Below are 23,072 nucleotides of genomic sequence, written 5' to 3' on the forward strand. Positions count from 1 at the left end.
GTGAAAACAATTCTTCCCCAAAAACATCTGCATATAATTCTCCTCTATTGAAGCGGCTAAACTGACAACCCTATCCAGACCCCTGTCTCACTGCATACTGGTCTGTATGTATCTACAGATACATCTATATCAGTCCACCTGTCTGTCGGTGGGAGAATCAAGAAATATTTTAGTAAAGTCCTCAACATTACCCATGTCCTAGCATTGGTTCCAATAGCGACGGTAGGCCTGGGCTACAGTAGGGCTTCCTGGGTCATGGCCTGAAACGTTTAAACTGAAACGAAAGTGAAAAAGTGCTGAATTGAACATGTGGTTGCAGGCAGTGTCGCTCAGGTGAGAGCTTGGGGTTGTGTTAAGAACGTAAAAGTCTACAATCAAGCAACATACATTCAATGTATTTACAGTTATAACACAGACTCACAACACAAAAACACCCTACATTCAAATATTACATTGAAACCCATCTCTGAGAGTAAAAAAAAAACAGGAAAAAGAGACACTCATCCTTTTAATATGAAAAGAGCAGTAAGACAGTTATCCACAATCATCCCCTCGCTGATTCATTGTCGGTCAGTTGTCCTGAAGTTCTAAAGCAGACATTGGCCCCCGACCTCACGCCACTCATCTGCTTTTCATCTAATCAGCACAGGCCTGCTGGCTTCAGGCACAGCTAATTGGATGAGCCATGAGGGAAGGCTAGGCCATCGGCACCAGAGTGGAAGATAATAGGATAACCACACCAGCTCTGCTCACGCCTCCTCGCATGTCCAGCCTAGCAGTCAGAGAGCTTAAAGCTTTGTACATCTGTACACCCATACAAACACACATACTCACACACAGCTCTCAGAATGATCTGTCTGTCAGTACACACACACATATGGCTCCCAAACGGTGAGTATGCTGGTGTCCGTTAGCCCCAAACCATCCAAGCCACCATATAGACTAACCCCTGACCACTAGCTGACCAGGACAGCCCCGAAAAAGCTGCTCCTCTCATCCATGTCGATGGCGGAGGCGTTGCTAACGGTGACGAGGAGGCGGTCCCCGGTGGCCAATGGGAACAGCCCTCCCTGGTGGGCCGAGTGTAGAGAGAACTGGGAATCCCGGGACCAGCAGGAGGTACGGCTGGTCTTCATTAGCAGGATGGGTACCGGATAGGAAGACACCTGGAAGAGGGGGCACACAGCACCACCACTATGCAGTGAGATATAACTGTTGAAACTGGAAAAACGTATTGGACAAGTTCAGATGGCACCTTAATTTCAAACCATTTTCTTGTTTAATGTCTACAAGCCCCCTGAACATGACCCTGGCCCTGTGAACTCACTTTCTTATAAACATACTGCAACATAGGCCTCCCCCTCTGCTCCCTCTCCTCTTCCACCTCTTCCTCCCCCTCCTCTCCCCCAGGGTGGGTGTGTCTGAAGTAGGTCTGGGCATAGATATAGTAGAGTCCTGGGCAAGGCACCACCAGCTCTCCATCAATCAATCGAACGTCCTGAAGGAATGCCAGCCCTTTATGCCCCTCCCACCACGAGATCTTCTGCCCCTGCACACGCCGCCCGGGAGAAGCTGTGGCCAGACAGGAAGGAGACAGGTGTTAGTAGGCAGGGTCAAGGGTCAGGATTTAGACAGGGCTGGGTCTTAAGACAAAATAGAATCAGTTAAGAATAATATAGAACAGCTCTAGTGAAGTAATATTTGATATATAAATATATATGCATACCTCACATGCGACCCATAATAACACTATGTAATTAGTATGATCAGAGTATTAAAATATTTATTTGACTCCATAGAGATGAGTTACATAAATTGTTTATCAAGAAAGGTTGGAGAGTTGATATTATCAAAGGCAGTAATGAATGAACTCACACAAGGCATAAACTTAAGTTACAAGGCATTATTAATCTGGGAATGATCAGAGAGATGGATACAAAGAATCCATGGAAAGAGAGAGAAGTCATAGCCTGAAAGGCCATGCCCCAAGAGTCCCCGGGGTGGAGAAAGAAAGCGCCAGAGTGTATCGCACCAGAGCAGATCAGGAACAAAGAGAAAGAGTCAATGAATCTGAGACTCCTTTATAAACATCTGATTGTTTGGATTCAAAAGCTGAGTTGTTAACCAATAGCATTAGTGTAAAGTTAACATCTAATCACATAGAGCTACAGGATGTTATCACAACAGAACCTCTGCTTCACAGACGTGTGTGACAGAATGGGGGTGTCAAGAGCAACACAGAGAAGGCTGATTTCCTGAGAAGACAATAAACCCTCTTGCCTACAGTAGATAGGGCTGGGTCTTAAAACAGAATAGAATAGGTTAAGAATTGAACAGCCTCAATCCCTTGAATACCTACTGTATTATGGAAAGTGTGCTGCTCTAAAATGCCATAGAGCTCACATGGGACAGATATACTGCATATATTACCAGTTACTGTAGTGATATAAACTCAGCAAAAAAAGAAACGGCCCTTTTTCAGAACCCTGTCTTTCAAAGATAATTCATAAAAATCCCCAAAATCCAGATTTTTATTGTAAAGGGTTTAAACACACACACACATATGGCTCCCAAATGCTTGTTCAATGAACCATAAATCGGGGCGGAGTGTAGCCTAGTGGTTAGAGCGTTTGACTAGTAACCGGAAGGTTCAAATCCCCGAGCTGACAAGGTACAAATCTGTCGTTCTGCCCCTGAACAGGCAGTTAGCCCACTGTTCCTAGGCCGTCATTGAAAATAAGAATTTGTTCTTATCTGACTTGCCTAGTTAAAGGTAAAATAAACAATTAATGAACATGCACCTGTGGAACGGTTGTTAAGACACTAACTAACAGCTTACAATTAATATCACAGTTATGAAAACGCAGGACACTAAAAAGGCCTACTGATTCGGAAAAACACCAAAATAAATATGCCCAGGGTCCCTGCTCATCTGCGTGAACGTGCCTTAGGCATGCTGCAATGAGGCTTGAGGACTGCAGATGTGGCCAGGGCAATAAATTGCAATGTCCGTACTGTGAGACGCCTACGACAGCGCTACAGGGAGACAGACAGCTGATCGTCCTCGCAGTGGCAGACCACGTGTAACAACACCTGCACAAGATTGGTACATCCGAACATCACACCTTCGGGACAGGTACAGGATGGCAACAACAACTGCCCGAGTTATGCCAGGAACGCACATCAACCTCCATCAGTGCTCAGACTGTCCGTAATAGGCTGAGAGAGGCTGGACTGGCTTGTAGGCCTGTTGTAAGGCCGGCAGACATCACCGGCAACAACGTTGCTGGACCAGACAGGACCAGACAGGACTGGCAAAAAGTGCTCTTCACTGACGAGTCGCGGTTTTGCAATGACTGAGCTTGTTGTCATTGCAGGCAATCTCACCATTGCTGGACCAGACGTTACCGGGAAGACATCCTCCCTCATGTGGTACCCTTCCTGCAGGCTCATTCTGACATGACCCTCCAGCATGACAATGCCTCCAGCCATACTGCTCATTCTGTGCGTGATTTCCCGCAAGACAGGAATGTCGTGTTCTGCCATGCCCAGCGAAGAGCCCGGATCTCAATCCCATTGAGCACGTCTGGGACCTGTTGGATCATAGGGTGAGGTCCATTCCCCCCAGAAATCTACGGGAACTTGCAGGTGCCTTGGTGGAAGAGTGGGGTAACATCTCACAGCAAGAACTGGCAAATCTGGTGCAGTCCATGAGGATGAGATGCACTGTAGTACTTAATGCAGCTGGTGGCCACACCAGATACTGACTGTTACTTTTGATTTTGACCCCCCCCCCCCCCCTTTGTTCAGGGACACATTATTCAATTTCTGCTAGTCACGTCTGTGGAACTTGTTCAGTTTGTCTCAGTTGTTGAATCTTATGTTCCTACAAATATTTACGCATGTTAAGTTTGCTGAAAATAAACTCAGTTGACAGTGAGGGCGTTTCTTTTTTTCCTGAGTTTTTATAATCACTTTGAAGCTCTCCCCTCACTGTGGTGTACACACACACACACCTGAAAAACATAGCACACACAAGTGTGAGCCACATGCCCCCAGAGTCTAACCTGCGTTCATCTAACACTCATCATCAGTATTCAAAGGGTTATACACACACACCCACACACATAGTGTCTCTAGAGTATGAAGGGTGTAAACTAAAACATGTCTCACCTCCTCCCTCCCTCGCTGCTTTGGGAGCGAAGCTGCCAGTGACGTGGGCGGCAACTTTGGGACGAGAAGAAGCCTGGTCCTCCATTGCCAGTGAGGGCAACACCCTGGACATCTCGTCTGACAGAGAGAGAAAGAACATCAGTTAGTGTGGTCATCAGTCAGTGATAACAGCATAGAACTTGAAAAATAGACACAGGGAACAAGGTGCTGTTTTGCTCCAGTTGTGTGACTTAGTTCTATAGGTCAGACAGGTAATTACACTATATATACACAAAAGTATGAGGACACCCCTTCAAATTTGTGGATTCAGCTATTTCAGCCACACCCGTTGCTGACAGGTGTATAAAATTGAGCACACAGCCATTCAATCTCCATAGACAAACATTGGCAGTATAATGACCTTACTGAAGAGCTCAGTGACTTTTAACGTGCACAGTCATAGGATGCCACCTTTCCAACTAGTCAGTTTGTCAAATTTCCGCCCTGTTAAAGCTTCCCTAGTCAACTGTAAGTGCTGTTATTGTGAAGTGGAAACGTCTAGGAGCAACAACAGCTCAGCTGTAAAGTGGTAGGCCACAGAAGCTCACAGAACGGGACCGGCGAGTGCTGAAGCGCGTAGCACATAAACATTGTCTGTCCTTGATTGCAACACTCACTACGAGTTCCAAACTGCCTCTGGAAGTAACGTCAGCACAATAACTGTTCTTTGGGAGCTTCATGAAATTTGTTTCCATGGCTGAGCAGCTGCACACAAGCCTAAGATCACCATGCGCAATGCCAAGCATCAACTGGAGTGGTGTAAAGCTCGCCGCCATTGGACTCTGGAGCAGTGGAAACGCGTTCTCTGGAGTGATGAATCACACTTCACCATCAGGCAGTCTGAAGGACAAATCTGGGTTTGGCAGATGCCAGGAGAACGTTACCTGCCCTAATGCATAGTGCCAACTATAAAGTTTGAGGCTGTTTTTCATGGTACGGGGTTGACCTCAGTTCCAGTGAAGGGAAATCTTAACGCTACAGCATACAATGACATTCTAGACGATTCTGTGCTTCCAACTTTGTAGCAACAGTTTGGGGACGGCCCTTTCCCTTTGCATACAGAAATGGTTTGTCGAGATCGGTGCGTAAGAACTTGACTGGCCTGCACAGAGCCCTGACCTCAACTCCATCGAACATCTTTGGGATGAATTGGAACGCTGACTGCGAGCCAGGCCTAATCGCCCAACATCAGTGCCCAACCTCACTAATGCTCTTGTGGCTGAATGGAAGAAAATCTCTGCAGTAATGTTCCAACATCTAGTGGAAAGCCTTCCCAGAAGAATAGAGGCTGTTATAGCAGCAAAGGGGGAGCAACTCCTTTATTAATCCCCATAAATTTTGAATTGAGATGTTCGACAAGCAGGTGACCACTTACACGACATGACCAAAAGTATCTCACCTCTAACTGCTGAGGAGATCTCCCTCTGATATCGCTGAAACAGAGACTGGAGAGAGACAGAGAGACAAAGAGAGAGATAAGGATAAGATACAGGCAATTTGTTTAACACATTTAAAATAAAAGCACAAAACAGTACTGCACAAACTGTGTGTGTGTGTGTGTGTGTGTGTGTGTGTGTGTGTGTGTGTGTGTGTGTGTGTGTGTATGGGGTCTGTGTGTCTCTGGCCAGGTGAGTACATTCCAGTGCTGATTAAACCACAGCGGATCCCATCCCGGACTGCACCATAAAGACCCCATTGTATGTCTGAAACTCTGCTGAGGGGAGTGAAGTTGCTGATCTTAGGTCAGTTTTGCGTTTCCCCTCCTAATGGTTAAAGGCCCAGTGCAGTCAAAATTGTGTTTTTTCCTGTGTTTTGTAGCATATTGTACAACAGCTGATGAAACTAACACTGTAAAAGTGTGAAAAATGATAGCTGTTATTACCAGATAGATTCTGGTAGAAAATACAATCTATACTGAACAAAAATATAAACACAACATGCGACAATTTCAAAGATTTTACTGAGATACAATTCATGTAAGAAAATCAGTCAATTTAAATAAATGCATTAGGCGCTAATCTATGGATTTCACATGACTGGGCATGGGTACAGCCATGGGTGGGCCTGGGAGGGTATAGGCCCAACCACTGGGGAGCCAGGTCCAGCCAACAATAATTAGTTTTTCCCCACAAAAGGGCTTTATTACATTGGAGGTAGCTTATGGTAGAGAAAGTAACAAAATTATGTGAAAACAGCTATGTTGGACATTCCTGCAGTCAGCATGCCAATTGCACACTCCCTCAAAACTTGAGACTTTAGTGTTGTGTAACAAAACTGCACATTTTAAAGTAGCCTTTTATTGTCCTCCAGCACAAGGTGCACCTGTGTAATGATCATGATGTTTAATCAGCTTGTTGATATGTCACACCTGTGAGCTGGATGGATAATCTTGGAAAAGTAGAAAAGTAGAAATGCTCACTAATAAGGATGTAAACAAATTTGTTTTGGATTTTTTTATTTGAGCTCATGAAACATGGGACCAACATTTTACATGTTGGCCAGTGTACACAGGACTTTCTAATCAGCATATTTTGCATGGGTGGAGTTTTGGCTAGCTTGGTGACATTACTAGGCGGTAAATTAGACCAATAACAAAGAGTTCCAAACCTCTTTGCCAATAACAGCTAGTTTTCCCCTCCCAGGCAGACCAATCCCAGGCTGTTTTAGCAAAATTCTTACATGAGAAATAGTTTTTGTTAAAAGGCCATTTTTGTTTATTTTTGACCATTTTTATGAAAACCTCTGTAATAGTACATACAGTACTTACTTGTTACCCAGAAATGATTTGATATTGATATAAAAAATGGTTGCATTGGACCTTTTAAAATTAGGATTAAGGGAGAATAATCTGATCCTAAATCTGTGGTTAATGGTAAATTCCATAGGGAGCACCTCTGTCCTTTTTATTTTATTTAGCTAGGCAAATTAAGGCAAGTTAAGAACAAATTCTTATTTAAAATGACGGCCTACCCCGGCCAAACCCTAACGACGCTGGGCCAATTGTGCGCCGCCCTATGGGACTCCCAATCACGGCCGGTTGTGATACAGCCTGGGTCTGTAGTGACACCTCTAGCACTGAGATGCAGTGCCTTAGACCGCTGCACCACTCGGGAGCCCTCCTGGAAGATCTGGGCCCCGTGCCAGGCAGATACCTACTCGATGAGGATATGTGTGTGTGTGTGTGTGTGTGTGTGTGTTACCTTCTCTATGAGGGTGTGTAGTTGCTGTGTGACCTGCCAGCAGGGGTCTCCTCTCCCCTCGGTCGGAGAGCGCACGTACCCCCCTCTGAGGTCAGACCGTGTCAGACAAGACACACTGCTCCTTGCAAATGTCTCCTTCATCTGAATAACACACACATTTAATTTCAATAATACACACCTCCTACATAACACAATGTGTATTGTCGTTGGGGGTACTTGGGGGACCGGAGTTGAGAAACAAAACTGTAGTTTACTTCAGGGCCTCCCTTTTACACTGTAATGAAACTAATACTGCCATGTTCAAATGGAGTGACTGTCTAAAGTCTTTATAAGTAACATTCCTCTGTATATGTATTTTAGGTTTCAGTTTCCTACTGTATACAGGTTGGTAATGATTAACATCCACAAACACTGATGACAATCACTGAGAGGCAGACAGAGAGAAGTAGAGGGGGACAGAGGAAAGAGAGCTGGGGGAGTGCTAGGGGGAGGGAGAGAGGGGGGAGTATAGGGAAGCAGAGAGGGAGAGGGGGGAGGGAGAGAGGGGGGGAGTATAGGGAAGCAGAGAGGGAGAGTCAGCATTGTTGCTCAATCATTATGGAAATAATCCAGGTTACTAAAGTACAATCAAATCAAACTGCATTTGTCACATACTTCATAGACAACAGGTGTAGACTAACAGTGAAATGCTTCCTTACAGGTCCATTTCCAACAATGCAGAGAGAAAGAGAAGATAGAACATGTCATAAAAATAGAGTTCAGCTGTAGGAGAGGATAACACAGAAGGCCTAACAAAAAGTCAATCATTTACAGTTTCACTAGCACTTGAACAATGCACTTGAGAACGCACTAAACTTTCCCTGCAAAAATAAGGTGAAACAACAAGCAAACAATAAAGCTGGAAAATTGGCATATCAATAGTCTGAGTTTTGGTTCTCTACACAGAACTTCCTTGTATCCCAGCACAGCACTACAACTCACAAACACTTTATTTTACAGAATGCACTGAGCGTTCTCTGCAGTGCACACATTGGCAATTTTTATTACAATATTATTTTCCCACCTTTATTTAACCAGGTAGGCCAGTTGAGAACAAGTTCTAATTTACAACTGCGACCTGGTCAAGATGAAGCAAAGCAGTGCGACACAAAAACAACACAGAGTTACACATAAACAAACGTACAGTCAATAACCCAATAAAAAAAATCATTTTTTAACATTAAACAAACAATTCAGGTAATTAACTTGCAAGGCAACACGTTTTCCTGCAAAAGCTTTATTGGAGAAAACCTACTTTCTCCAACTGTATGCGCACTGCCACTGCGCAAGACATCGCATAAGCACAAACAACCCGTGTCAAATACATTTCAAATGCTTTCATCGTTGGCCTACAGACTTTGTTTGCCCGAAACAATGGGGCCAATGGAATAGTCCCAAAAGTGCAAATGTCAAGCTACATCAAGCGACCTCATATACTTTAATAGTAAGTGTCTGTATACTACACTCCTTCTTTCCTGGTTCTTACCGTGTTGAGGACGTTAGTGAAGTAGAGCACGGTGACGGTAACGGCCACGGTCTGCAGCAGAATGGCCGCGAGCAGCAGAACCCCGAGAAATGTGAAGCCGCTCGAGCCTCCCGCCATACCGACCACCGCCTCTCGCCCTGCTCTGCTACGCTCCGGTTTCAGAACAAAAGCGATGAAGAGAGAGTAACTATAACTTCTGCCCCCCTTCCTCCCGCACAGAAAGAGAGAGGTAGAGGGAGGAGAGGGAAAGAGAGAGGGAGGAGCAGGCAAGGCCACGGTGAAGAACAAAAACATGACTTGAGTCATGGAGAAGATTTCGGTTCTGGCTAGAGCTGAACCAACACTGATACGCAGTTATTATTAGGCTAGGAAGTCAGTCTGCTATAGACTATCTGTTGTTGATCACAGAGATTTAGGCCCAACGCTATAGGCCTATACATCTGCCCTTCTATTCAACCACTGTAGGTATTGCATATAGCTACGTGGCAATAATAAATGTTTATATTATTCAATTGTTCTATTCCAAACGAAAAACAGGATTATTCTGTTCGGTTTATACATGGATCTTGTTTCTCTGTTTCTGTATTGTAAACATCTGGCCTCAATCTGTGCTCCATGCATGCGTGTCCCCTGAGAGTCTCGGACTTATTCGGTTTCACTTGGTATTCTGAGTGTGGGGGGGTTCAGTCAGTTCCTTGTTCTTATTAATTCCAGTTGAAATGTGTGTGTGTGTCTGTCCTCTCCCAGCCAGCTCTGTTTCGGGGACATGGGGAGGTCTGAGTGATAGAGTCATCATCATTATCCCTGCTGAGAGTGGGTGGACAGGAGTCACTTTATCTATGATTTTACACACACACACACACACACACACACACCATAAGATAACTTTTTTACTCCCCAAATCCCTCCCCCTTTCTCCAATTTTTCAGTTCTTTCCCAACTTTGTCCTCTAAAAATACTCAACTACTAATGCTACTACTACTACTAATAATAATACTGTACTACTACTACTACTAATAATAATAATAATACTGTACTACTACTAATAATACTGTACTACTACTAATAATAATAATACTGTACTACTACTACTAATAATAACTGTACTACTATTAATAATAATACTGTACTACTATTAATAATAATACTGTACTACTATTAATAATAATACTGTACTACTATTAATAATAATACTGTACTACTATTAATAATAATACTGTACTACTATTAATAATAATACTGTACTACTACTACTAATAATACTGTACTACTACTACTAATAATACTGTACTACTACTAATAATAACTGTACTACTACTACTACTACTACTACTAATAATAATAATAATAATAATACGGTACTACTACTCTACTCCCCCACTCTCTATTTTCTGTTTCTTTCCAAACTCTCTCTCTAGACCTTGATGTTGACATGACCTCTTCAGAACTCTCTCCCAGCTAAACAATTCAGTCAACCACACGGCTGTAACACACACACAGACAGACACACACACACAATACAGCTAAACAATGCATCCATGACCATTGCAGTAATATCTGGCACACGCACACTACAGGGGGGAGGAAGGCGGGAGACAATAGAATGGGCCAATTGAAAGATTGGGAATCAAAGAACCGACCAATGGCCAATGAGGAAATGTTGGGTTTTCCAGAGTTCTGTTTTTTGGCATTGTTTATTTTTTCTGACGCCAGGAAAAGCCCCAACTAAAGTTGATATACTGACTGTGTGACTGTATGACTGTGTGTGTGTGTACCTAGCACCATTGTAGTGGGAGCTGCTAACTCAATGCCTCATTTCACTTCAGGAATCAGGCAGTCAGTCAGAACCAACCTACAACGTGGGGGGAAGAGAGAGGGGAAGAGAGTGAGATACAATATCAGAAGGCCTTTTCTACCTGGTGCTAACATGCGCCCTTTGTCATGATCTGGTCCACATCCTCATTGTGCCCACATTTTTAGACAGGTGTAAACAATTAAAGGACACACGGATTTGATTGTGATCAGCTCATCCTGACCGCCTCCTCAATCAAGTGTAAACATATCTGGATGGTCAAACCATTTCAAATATCATTATACCAGCCTCTAATTTCATTGGCAGGTAGCACTGTTGACTTATTGCATCAGTAATTGTCTTAAAATAAATACATTCATATTTTTTTAAAAGAATATCCATTGGATAATTTGCATACACGGAAGCCCCAGCTTATATACAGTGCCTTGCGAAAGTATTCGGCCCCCTTGAACTTTGCGACCTTTTGCCACATTTCAGGCTTCAAACATAAAGATATAAAACTATATTTTTTGTGAAGAATCAACAAGTGGGACACAATCATGAAGTCGAACGACATTTATTGGATATTTCAAACTTTTTTAACAAATCAAAAACTGAAAAATTGGGCGTGCAAAATTATTCAGCCCCCTTAAGTTAATACTTTGTAGCGCCACCTTTTGCTGCGATTACAGCTGTAAGTCGCTTGGGGTATGTCTCTATCAGTTTTGCACATCGAGAGACTGACATTTTTTCCCATTCCTCCTTGCAAAACAGCTCGAGCTCAGTGAGGTTGGATGGAGAGCATTTTTGAACAGCAGTTTTCAGTTCTTTCCACAGATTCTCGATTGGATTCAGGTCTGGACTTTGACTTGGCCATTCTAACACCTGGATATGTTTATTTTTGAACCATTCCATTGTAGATTTTGCTTTATGTTTTGGATCATTGTCTTGTTGGAAGACAAATCTCCATCCCAGTCTCAGGTCTTTTGCAGACTCCATCAGGTTTTCTTCCAGAATGGTCCTGTATTTGGCTCCATCCATCTTCCCATCAATTTTAACAATCTTCCCTGTCCCTGCTGAAGAAAAGCAGGCCCAAACCATGATGCTGCCACCGCCATGTTTGACAATGGGGATGGTGTGTTCAGGGTGATGAGCTGTGTTGCTTTTACGCCAAACATAACGTTTTGCATTGTTGCCAAAAAGTTCAATTTTGGTTTCATCTGACCAGAGCACCTTCTTCCACATGTTTGGTGTCTCCCAGGTGGCTTGTGGCAAACTTTAAACGACACTTTTTATGGATATCTTTAAGAAAAGGCTTTCTTCTTGCCACTCTTCCATAAAGGCCAGATTTGTGAAATATACGACTGATTGTTGTCCTATGGACAGAGTCTCCCACCTCAGCTGTAGATCTCTGCAGTTCATCCAGAGTGATCATGGGCCTCTTGGCTGCATCTCTGATCAGTCTTCTCCTTGTATGAGCTGAAAGTTTAGAGGGACGGCCAGGTCTTGGTAGATTTGCAGTGGTCTGATACTCCTTCCATTTCAATATTATCGCTTGCACAGTGCTCCTTGGGATGTTTAAAGCTTGGGAAATCTTTTTGTATCCAAATCCGGCTTTAAACTTCTTCACAACAGTATCTCGGACCTGCCTGATGTGTTCCTTGTTCTTCATGATGCTCTCGGCGCTTTTAACGGACCTCTGAGACTATCACAGTGCAGGTGCATTTATACGGAGACTTGATTACACACAGGTGGATTGTATTTATCATCATTAGTCATTTAGATCAACATTGGATCATTCAGAGATCCTCACTGAACTTCTGGAGAGAGTTTGCTGCACTGAAAGTAAAGGGGCTGAATAATTTTGCACGCCCAATTTTTCAGTTTTTGATTTGTTAAAAAAGTTTGAAATATCCAATAAATGTCGTTCCACTTCATGATTGTGTCCCACTTGTTGTTGATTCTTCACAAAAAAATACAGTTTTATATCTTTATGTTTGAAGCCTGAAATGTGGCAAAAGGTCGCAAAGTTCAAGGGGGCCGAATACTTCCGCAAGGCACTGTATGTAACCATTTCACTGTTAGTCCACACCTGCTGATTACAAAGCATGTGACAAATAAGATTTGATGTGATTTCACTTTCCAGATCTGTCTACATTAGTAAGATATCTAGGCACAATGCGTGCCTGACTACCTCCGGAGGTGGTCAAAAAAATCTGATCACAATGCATCTTTTAATCATCTACATTTGTCTGAAAATGTGGGCACAATCAGAATTTGGAAGTCATCTTTTTTAATTTAACTAGGCAATTCAGTTAAGAACAAATTCTTATTTACAATGACGGCCTACACCAGTCAAATCAAGACGACACTGGGCTAATTGTGCGCCGCCCTATGGGACTCCCAATCACAGCCAGTTGGGATACAGCCTGGATTCAAACCAGGGTGTCTGTAGTGACCCTTCTAGCACTGAGATGCATTGCCTTAGACCGCTGCGCCACTCGGGAGCCCAAGACAAAGGATGCATGTTAGAACCAGGTATAAACAGGGCTAGATACAGACTGTCTTTATGTTAGTCTCTAGCACACTGCCCTGAAGCACAAACTCTCACTCTTTCTACCCCTCTTCCTCCCATTCTCTCTCTCTCTTTCCCTACTTCTTCCTCCCCTACTCCCCCCTCCATCTCTCTCCCTAATTCTCCCTGTCAGGAAGCAGTGAACAATGTAACCTTTACTCTCAGTGATAACATTCTCCTCTCACATTACCCCATCGACTCCCACACTTCTTTTTTCACATCCTCTCCATTTTCATTCTGTAGGTTTTGTTTTCTTTTGAAATAATCATCCAGCAGCATGTGATTAACAGGTTACTCCCCAGGGCACAGAGACTAACTCCCCAAACAAGGTCAGGGACACGCACAAACACACTGACATGCAGTCACTAACATGTAGTCACTTGCGTACACACACACACACTCAGATGTGTTGATCGAGCATGTACTGTACCTGTTCACTTTCTACTGTCATGTCACAGGTCATGTGATCATCTGATGGGTCAGGTTACCCTCTTCCTCTTCAGGGTATGAGAAAGAAAAGAGATAGGGAGACAGAGACCAGGAAAGAAAGGAAGGCAGAAGTCGAGAAAGAGAATGCGAAGGGAGAGCATGAAAGATAGAAAATTAGAACAGGTTCCCTAATTCTCAATTTGGGACACCATCTCCTGCCTAAAACCTTCTGCTACCATTCAATTCACACACTCCCATATAGCTGGCGTGCTAGTGTGTGTGTATGTGTGTGTTAGTGTATGTGTGTGCACTGTATGTATGTATGTATGTATGTATGTATCTGTCTGTGTGTGTGTGTGTGTGTGTGTGTGTGTGGTTTTACCCTGTAGCAATAAAGAGACGTGCCACTCAGTTTCAAAACACCCTGGAGGTTCAAACTGCATTCTTTAAACTGGAACAGCACACACACACACACACACACAATTGTTATTTTTAACAGGAAGAACATTTTTCACCTCCTGAGTGGCGCAGCAGTTTAAGGCAATGCAACTCAGTGCAAGAGGCGTCACTACAGTCCCTGGTTCGAATCCAGGCTGTATTATATCCGGCCGTGATTGGGAGCACACAATTGGCCCAGTGTCGTCCGGGTTACGGTTTGGCTGGGGTAGGCCATCATTGTAAATCAGCATTTGTTCTTAACTGACTAGTAGTTAAATAAAGTAAAAACATTTTTCACCTGTAAGTACCCTGCTCAAAAAAATAAAGGGAACACTTAAACAACACAATATAACTCAAAGTCAATCACATTTCTATGAAATCAAACTGTCCACTTAGGAAGCAACACTGATTGACAATAAATTTCACATGCTGTTGTGCAAATGGAATAGACAACAGGTGGAAATGATAGGTAATTAGCACTCCCAATAAAGGAGTGGTTCTGCAGGTGATAACCACAGACCACTTCTCAGTTCCTATGCTTCCTGGCTGATGTTTTGGTCACTTTTGAATGCTGGCGGTGCTTTCACTCTAGTGGTAGCATGAGACGGAGTCTACAACCCACACAAGTGGCTCAGGTAGTGCAGCTCATCCAGGATGGCACATCAATGCGAGCTGTGGCAAGAAGGTTTGCTGTGTCTGTCAGCGTAGTGTCCAGAGCATGGAGGCGCTACCAGGAGACAGGCCAGTACATCAGGAAACGTGAAGGAGGCTGTAGGAGGGCAACAACCCAGCAGCAGGACCGCTACCTCCGCCTTTGTGCAAGGAGGAGCAGGAGGAGCACTGCCAGAGCCCTGCAAAATGACCTCCAGCAGGCCACAAATGTGCATGTGTCTGCTCAAACGGTCAGAAACAGACTCCATGAGGGTGGTATGAGGGCCCGACGTCCACAGGTGGGGGTTGAGCTTACAGCCCAACACCGTGCAGGACGTTTGGCATTTGCCAGAGAACACTAAGATTGGCAAATTCGCCACTGGCGCCCTGTGCTCTTCACAGATGAAAGCAAGTTCACGCTGAGCACATGTGACAGACGTGACAGTCTGGAGACGCCGTGGAGAACATTCTGCTGCCTGCAACATCCTCCAGCATGATCGGTTTGGCGGTGGGTCAGTCATGGTGTGGGGTGGCATTTCTTTGGGGTGCCGCACAGTCCTCCATGTGCTCGCCAGAGGTAGCCTGACTGCCATTAGGTACCGAGATGAGATCCTCAGACCCCTTGTGAGACCATATGCTGGTGCGGGTTGGCCCTGGGTTCCTCCTAATGCAAGACAATGCTAGACCTCATGTGGCTGGAGTGTGTCAGCAGTTCCTGCCAGAGGAAGGCATTGATGCTATGGACTGGCCCGCCCGTTCCCCAGACCTGAATCCAATTGAGCACATCTGGGACATCATGTCTCGCTCCATCCACCAACGCCACGTTGCACCACAGACTGTCCAGGAGTTGGCGGATGCTTTAGTCCAGGTCTGGGAGGAGATCCCTCAGGAGACCATCTGCCACCTCATCAGGAACATGCCCAGGTCTTGTAGGGAGGTCATACAGGCACGTGGAGGCCACACACACTACTGAGCCTCATTTTGACTTGTTTTAAGGACATTACATCAAAGTTGGATCAGCCTGTAGTGTGGTTTTCCACTTTAATTTTGAGTGGGACTCCAAATCCAGACCTCCATGGGTTGATAAATTTGATTTCCATTGATAATTTGTGTGATTTTGTTGTCAGCACGTTCAACTATGTAAAGAAAAAAGTATTTAATAACAATATTTCATTCATTCAGATCTAGGATGTGTTATTTTAGTGTTCCCTTTATTTTTTTGAGCAGTGTATATTACAATACTGTGCTCAGAACAGGAAGTTAGCTGAACCAAGCCACTGACACTTCAGATCCATTTAGACTCAACATCAGATAAAATATATATTTTATGTACATATATTCATTAGTTTAAATTCTCTCCAGTGATAATATAAAACTTCACAGTTTAAGCTCAAACGGAGGCCTTTGTTCCCTACCAGTTTACAGTCAGGTGATTCTTGGAAGGGGTTTTCTAATCTGTAGGGCACAACAGTGTCACCATCTGTCTAGTAGTGGTATTACACCCAGGGTCAATAGCCAGGCCCAGAGACATATGTCTAAATGTATGACTTTGGCCAGGCCTAAAGTACATTGAAATGTCCGAGTGGTCAACAAATAGCAGGCAAAAGGAAAACACAACATAATACGCCAAACCAACAGCTACGTACATTGTGTGAGAAAGGAGGACAGCCCATTTGGAATACCTGGAATTCCTGGTTCACGTGGCTTTATATCTTCACATAACACAAACACCTGATCCTTTGACGGATTTAGAACAGACAACATTCCTTATACTAAAAAAACACACACGTTCTATGGTCAATGTTCTCTCTGCACATAACATATTTTCACACTGGGCACAGACATCATTTCAATGTGTAGTTTTGATTTACATTTGGTTGAGTTGTCAATAACGTAAATTCAACGTGAAATCAACAAACAATTTCACCATGTCATTGGATTTAGGTCAAAAGTTGGGTGAAAAAAATGACAAAATTCCCTTAGGTTAATGACTTTTTGCGAATCCAATCAATTTTCCATCACAGATTTTTTTTAAGTGGAAAAAATGCTGATTCAACCATTTTTGCCCAGTGAGTTACTTCATTTCTAAAATAATATCTATAAAAATACTTTTCAGCCTGTCTGGTCTCATGCCGTGTCAGATTCTCTCTTAGTGGTCCTATACCCTGGTAAAACACTGTTCCTCGGGGGCTGTAGTTAAAACATGTGGTGAGGTCTGTTTTTGGCCCTCTTCTGCCTGCTTCTCTATGCTTGGAATGGTCAAATAAATAAATACAACATATTATTGCACAACCCAGAGATTCCACACAGATGTGTATGTTGGTCAGTCTTTCAGTGTATCAGACTGTTAGCATTCAAAGCTTTAAATCAGTTTCCATAGACAGCTGACAGTTCACGGTCTTTACATTGAACAACCACAGGATCAGCTAGGTAGTCAAAAGGAAAGAGGCATGGGAGGTGTGGTTGTCTGGTTGCCTGGACATTTTAGTCCTAGTGGTGCTCCTATTGGGTTCTAGGTTGTAATCCTATAGTTTTGATTCTCAACATAACTTGGGTTCCATAGGGTTCTGTCGTGGTCTAGACTACTATTTTAGATGGTCTGGTCACACAAATTTCCTAAGTGGCAAAGGTCGGTCCGGATGGGTATTGTCATCTGTCGGCGTAGTAACAAACCCGCCCTTCGCAACGCATGTAACTCTAAACTGTTCAAACAATTCACACCCCTTCTGCTGGCGGAGAACAAACGTAGCAGTTTTAAAGCAAATTTCTTGCAATTCTACACATTTTGCCATGTCTTCTTATGTGTGTTCATATGATACCTGAGTGATTCAACAAAATCCATGGGGGCCCCCTTGGGGTCGAGTCCCCTGCCCATGATAACTACTCAACAGCAGTAAGTTTAAAGCCTGATTGATTTCTTAAAAAATAGATTTTAAACACACTGTCCGTATCGACCCTCTTCTGGGTCCGGTTCCAGACCGCGGTCCGCCTGTTGAGTATGGCTGTTCTAGAGGTTGTCGTCTAGCCACTGGATGTAGTTGTCCAGACTCCTCTGGCCAACGGAGGACAAAAACGGCCAAAAGGAGAAGACCATGCAGCCGTGGAAACCGTCGTCATAGTGAACACTGGTAACCGTGACGCCCGCGTCCTGTAGTCTCCTGGCGTACATCAACCCATCGTCCCTCAGAACATCAAACTCACACGTCATCACGTACGCTCGCGGCGTTCTACCCAGAATCCCCTGTTCTGCAAGCAATGGCGCCGCTCGCACATCCACCAACCCCGGCACTATCCCCGTGACCTCCCGCGACCCAGTCTCCATGCCAACGGGACGGTAATGCTTTTGGTGTTTGGCCGCGAGCAGGGAGGTCCAGTTGAGATGAGAACGGATGGAAGGAGAGATGGAGGGATGAAGGAGGGAGGAGGGTGAGGAGAGGAGATGAGGGAGGAGAGAGGGATCAGCCCCCAGGTAAATCAGCCAGAACCTAGAGAGTGAAAGGAAGGTTAGTAACAGGTGTGTGTGTGTGTGTGTGTGTGTGTGTGTGTGTGTGTGTGTGTGTGTGTGTGTGTGTGTGTGTGTGTGTGTGTGTGTGTGTGTGTGTGTGTGTGTGTGTGTGTGTGTGTGTGTTGTACCTGGCCATGAGGTGTCGGTGCAGGATGGGTACGTTGTGGTTCTGTTGGTAGGACGGGGTGTTCAGGTCTAGAGCCTGGAGGACTGGGTAGATCAACGCCTGGATACTGAACTTCACACTCATACTGTCATCTGCAGAAATCTGTGGCCAGAAAAAAAATGTGAGTGTGTGTGTGTGTTTATGTGTGTGTGTGTGCATGTGTGTAAGTTTACATGTGTGTACCCGCTGGGCCACGGCTGCAGCGAGGTTCCCTCCAGAGCTGTCTCCAGACACCCCCACCCTGGCTGGGTTGACCCCAAAGCGCTGCAAGACCTCTGGGGACAGGAAGGCCCTGGACGCTGCTAGAGCATCATGGTACTGGTCTGGAAACACTGAATCAGGGGCCAAGCGGTAACTATGGTAACAACAATTAACACGCCATAAGTTAAGTTAGTATAAGTGCCTTGCTCATGGGCACAATGGTAGCCTTACGGTTTACAGTTCGGTTCCCATATGATTTATGTAGATATTTTTTAAGTATTATTCTGATACTCACTCAACTGACACAACGACTGTATCCAGCTCTTCAGCCATCCTCCTACACAGCAGGTCATAAGATCTCATTCCTACACATACATACAAATGCAGAACATTTTGTGCATAAACACATATGGAATGTTTAAAAAGACACTCTAGCACACACACACTTACGTCCGCTGCCAAGGGCCCATCCCCCACCATGGAAGTAAAGCACTCCCCTCCTGAGCTTGGCTCCTCCTCCAACTGGCTGGAACACTCGTGCGGGCACGCCCCCCAAGGCGGAGTCAGTGACACGTACAGTAGGACTAGACCATGGCTCAATCACCTCCAACCGAGACACCACAGAATTCAACATATGAACACTGTGACACACCCCTAGAGCTTGCGCCGCATCACCCTGGAACACACACACGCTCAGTTTAATATCTGCACACAGTGATGGGATGTATAAACAACAACCAGCCATCCAGATATACTGTATAGGGTGTGGGGACTGGTACTGCAGGTCCCAGTGTGATCAGTGTGTGTAATCTTCTACAGTATTACTAATAAGCTAGGTAGGTGTTTGGACTGGTAGTTCAGGTTAGAGGGAGGTTAGGTAGAGACACAGGTTAAGGCGTGTTGATGACTCTCAGCCACTCCCCACTCTCTATTTCATCAGATCCTTACTGTTGTTGACCACTGTTGCACAAGGCCAGTGACCACTGTGACAATTTTCATGATGTATTTATTTGAATGGAGTCACTATTGAGACCAAGGTCTCTTCTGCAAGGGAGCAAGGAGCCCTGCATATACACAATTCTCCCCCCAAAAAATAACACACAATGTAAAAAAATAATACAAATGGTCAAGAAAAACAACCACATTCCACAACAAGGAGGTCTCCAATCTGTTCTATACATGGGCTGCAAATGAACTAAAAGCAGTTTTACCTAACTCTGAGGAGACCAAAGGGATTTTCAGGGTTAGCCATCCCTGAGATCGGATATAGTAACTAAAGATGAATAATGATGTTAGGCACGGCGGGAGTTTTTGTAAGAGAGATTTATAGATAAAAAGAGATCGATGAATCAACCTACGTGGCTTCAAAGAGGGCCAGGCTACTTTCTGGAAAAGAATGCAGTGTACTGAACTTATCACCACACAAGGCCTGTGTGTATGTCCTCATTGTAGCTGGCCAATGATAGAGGTTCAAAGTTCAGACAGTCTGGTCAAGTAAAGGCCTATAATGTCATTCTACTATTCTCCAACCCAAAACACTATTACCAGAGGCGTCATGCCCATAGGGGTTTTCATTTTTTCTCTGTAACACTACTAGCCTACCTGGTTAAATAAAGGTGAAATAAAAAAATACTCAAAAAAATAAAAAATGTTTCAGAGGACGCATGTCTCGACCTTCGCCTCTCCCAAGACTGTTAGGGAGTTGCAGCAATGAGACAAGGTCGGGGTAAAATGGGGTAAAATTTTTAAAATATATAGAAATAGACCGATTGTTTTTACAAAGAATTAAGCATATTTATTATGGCTCAAGATTGCTGTCTCAGGTGTTTGAAAAATGTTCAATTCTCAAATGTATTCCCCAGACCACATCCCTTACATACTTTGTGCCCCCACAGATTTTTGGGGTGCATGACGCCCCTGATTGGTGCCCTTAATGGACTGTCAAGGTACTATCCTGACTGTCCTGTGGGCTGTATGACCTGATGGGACCCATAGGCTAACCAGTTCACTGCACTAATGTCATGAACCGACTAATTCTAGTATTCAATACTATTTACAGCAAAACACCTGCCTTAACGAATACGTTCTATTCTATTTTCAAGTCATTACCAGTCAGTCCTACCGCATGTATGAAGCTCCGGAACAGCGCGTCCAGCAGAATGAGCTTCCAGGGCTCGCTCACCGCACTCGGTAACGGAGTATAGACGTAGTAGGCAGCCGCCACCGACAGCAGCACGCCCCCGGACCAGCGGAGCCTCATAACTGCAGGGAAAACGGACTGTCACCGGGGCACGTTCACCCGATAAAAGAGATGTGAATTGAATTCACGGTGACTCGTTTTTTTCTGTATCCCCGTGGTTGGTAGAGGTCGGTTTAACATTGGGGGTAAACCAGAAACGTAGACAAGAATGAGGATTAATAGTGGTGTCAGAATAAAAGTCCTGTTATGATTGAATCTTTTATTGGATTCCACGTATTTTTGTTCAACAAGCCCATTAGAGTCCAGTAGGCCTACAATATAAAATCAAATACAAGAGCATCTGTTATCAATATTATACCGTTCAAAATAGGCCTAGATGTTGTGGATTTCAGTCTGAGGTGGCTTTTATTTTGAAGTTTGCTCCCGGCTTTTGCTTTCGAAAGTTAGCTGCATTACGTAAAAGCTGATAAGAAATCCTCAGACGCGTAGCGCTCATGGGAACTGTAGTTTATACTAGTCAAACTATTCAGACTCAACTACAACAAGATGGAGAACTTGACGAATGTTTCGTCAGGAATAATTGAATACGTTTGAAGGGACAACCACAAAGTAGATATATGTAATTAATAAGGAGTGACAATCAGTGCCGGGATTGAACGTCTACTCACCCGTAGCATGAAGGCACAGAGTTTCTAAACCCAGTAAACCCAGAGACGCAACATCGCAAACTGTCACGTTTTCATGTTCGTCAAAAACAACTTTAAGGAATGCCTGATTTGACGTTCGCATTTCTGCATGACACGACCATTACACCCGTCGACGTGTTTCTACGCATGAGTTTAACTAGCCAACGTAGCCATCACATCGCCTACAAGTGTTCTCGGGGATTTCTATTGCAGAAGCAGTTTCTACCTATCTTCACACTGTACTGTATTTGATAAAGGTCTCTTGCCTTTTTATGTGAAAGTGTCATTCTCTTCTTCTGCCACCAGATCGCAGCATCTAAATGGCCTCAAAAATACACTGCCTTCTGAAAGTATTCAGACACCTTGACCTCAACATTTTGTTACGTTAGAGTCTTATTCCTCATCAATTTACACACAATACCCCATAATTACAAAGAAAAAACAGGTTTTTAGACATTTTTGCTAATTAATATATTTATATAAAAAACTTTAATATCACATTTATGTAAATGTTGTCTTAGGTCTCTCTTTATGTAGTGCTGTGTTGTCTCTCTTGTCATGATGTGTGTTTTGTCCAATTATTTATATATATATATATATATATATATATATATATATATATATTTTGTATTTTTTTTTATTTTTTATTTTTTATCTCAGTCCCCATCCCCGCAGGAGGCCTTTTGCCTTTTGGTAGGCCGACATTGTAAATAAGAATTAGTTCTTAACTGACTTGCCTAGTTATTAATTTTTTTTTTTTTAAAGTATTCAGAGCCTTTACTCAGTACTTTGTTGAAGAACCTTCGACAGCGATTACAGCATTGAGTTCTCTTGGGTATGACGCTACAACCAAATACAATGCTTTTATTTTTTATATTTTGTTTATATTTAGGAATAACTTGTTCCTTGCCACACATTCTGAAACTAACTGCAGCTCTTTAAGTGTTGCAGTGATTTTACTCACTATAGTAGCTGATGTGCATAGTGTTGAGTCATCCGCATACATAGACACACTGGCTTTACTCAAGGCCAGCGGCATGTCATTAGTAAAGATTGAAAAAAGTAAAGGGCCTAGACAGCTGTCCTGGATAATTCCTGATTCTACCTGGATTATGTTGTAAAGACTTCCATTAAAGAACACCTTCTGTGTTCTGTTAGACAGGTAACTCCTTGTCCACACTATAGCAGGGGGTATAAAGCCATAACACATATGTTTTTCCATTAGCAGATCATGATCGATAATGTCAAAAGACGCACTGAATTCTAACATAACAGTGGCCACAATCTTTTTATCATAAATTTTTCTCAGCCAATCATCAGTCATTGGTGCTTACTAAGGGTCGGTTATAGGCTGATTGGTCGGCTATTTGAGCCAGTAAAGGGGGCTTTCCTATTCTTGGGTAGCGTAATTACTTTTGCTTCCCTCCAGGCCTGAGGGCACATACTTTCTAGTAGGCTTAGATTGAAGATGTGGCAAATAGGAGTGGCAATA

General features: G+C 43.7%; 2 protein-coding genes across 3 annotated transcripts; both read right to left on the minus strand.

Moving 5' to 3' along the window:
• Window positions 1-490: 490 nt before the first annotated feature.
• Window positions 491-9,073, minus strand: tnfsf10 (TNF superfamily member 10). The gene is given in 6 exon segments (NM_001124565.1): window positions 491-1,166; window positions 1,328-1,572; window positions 4,174-4,290; window positions 5,612-5,657; window positions 7,413-7,553; window positions 8,938-9,073. Coding segments are annotated over 6 exon segments (876 nt in total). The 5' UTR covers window positions 9,055-9,073; the 3' UTR covers window positions 491-956.
• Window positions 9,074-16,016: 6,943 nt separating this feature from the next.
• On the minus strand, window positions 16,017-21,878 carry LOC110535396 (neutral cholesterol ester hydrolase 1). 2 transcript variants are annotated; one of them, XM_021620375.3, is made up of 7 exons: window positions 21,563-21,878; window positions 20,817-20,956; window positions 19,145-19,370; window positions 18,990-19,059; window positions 18,677-18,848; window positions 18,456-18,595; window positions 16,017-18,307 (listed from the first exon to the last, which is right to left on the minus strand). In XM_021620375.3, exons 1-7 carry the CDS (start codon window positions 21,681-21,683, stop codon window positions 17,830-17,832), a joined length of 1,347 nt encoding a protein of 448 aa, XP_021476050.2. In that variant the 5' UTR covers window positions 21,684-21,878; the 3' UTR covers window positions 16,017-17,829. The 2 variants fall into 2 exon arrangements, with proteins under 2 accessions (XP_021476050.2, XP_036790953.1); XM_036935058.2 differs by lacking the exon at window positions 21,563-21,878 and having other exon boundaries at window positions 20,804-20,937.
• Between the last annotated feature and the right edge of the window lie 1,194 nt (window positions 21,879-23,072).

The sequence above is a fragment of the Oncorhynchus mykiss genome, chromosome 11 (genome assembly GCF_057628025.1).
Source record: "Oncorhynchus mykiss isolate SJ-2025 chromosome 11, ASM5762802v1, whole genome shotgun sequence".
NCBI lineage: Eukaryota > Metazoa > Chordata > Actinopteri > Salmoniformes > Salmonidae > Oncorhynchus > Oncorhynchus mykiss.

Bases quoted from the DNA above. Each gene is read 5' to 3' on its own strand.
- LOC110535396 (XM_021620375.3), bottom strand. From the start codon at position 21,683: ATGCGAACGTCAAATCAGGCATTCCTTAAAGTTGTTTTTGACGAACAT. The intron at 19,371-20,816 runs GTAGGACTGACT...TGTGTGTTCCAG, and splicing joins TCCGGAGCTTCATACATGCG to GGTGATGCGGCGCAAGCTCT. The intron at 18,596-18,676 runs GTACACACATGT...TTCTGGCCACAG, and splicing joins CTGCAGCCGTGGCCCAGCGG to ATTTCTGCAGATGACAGTAT.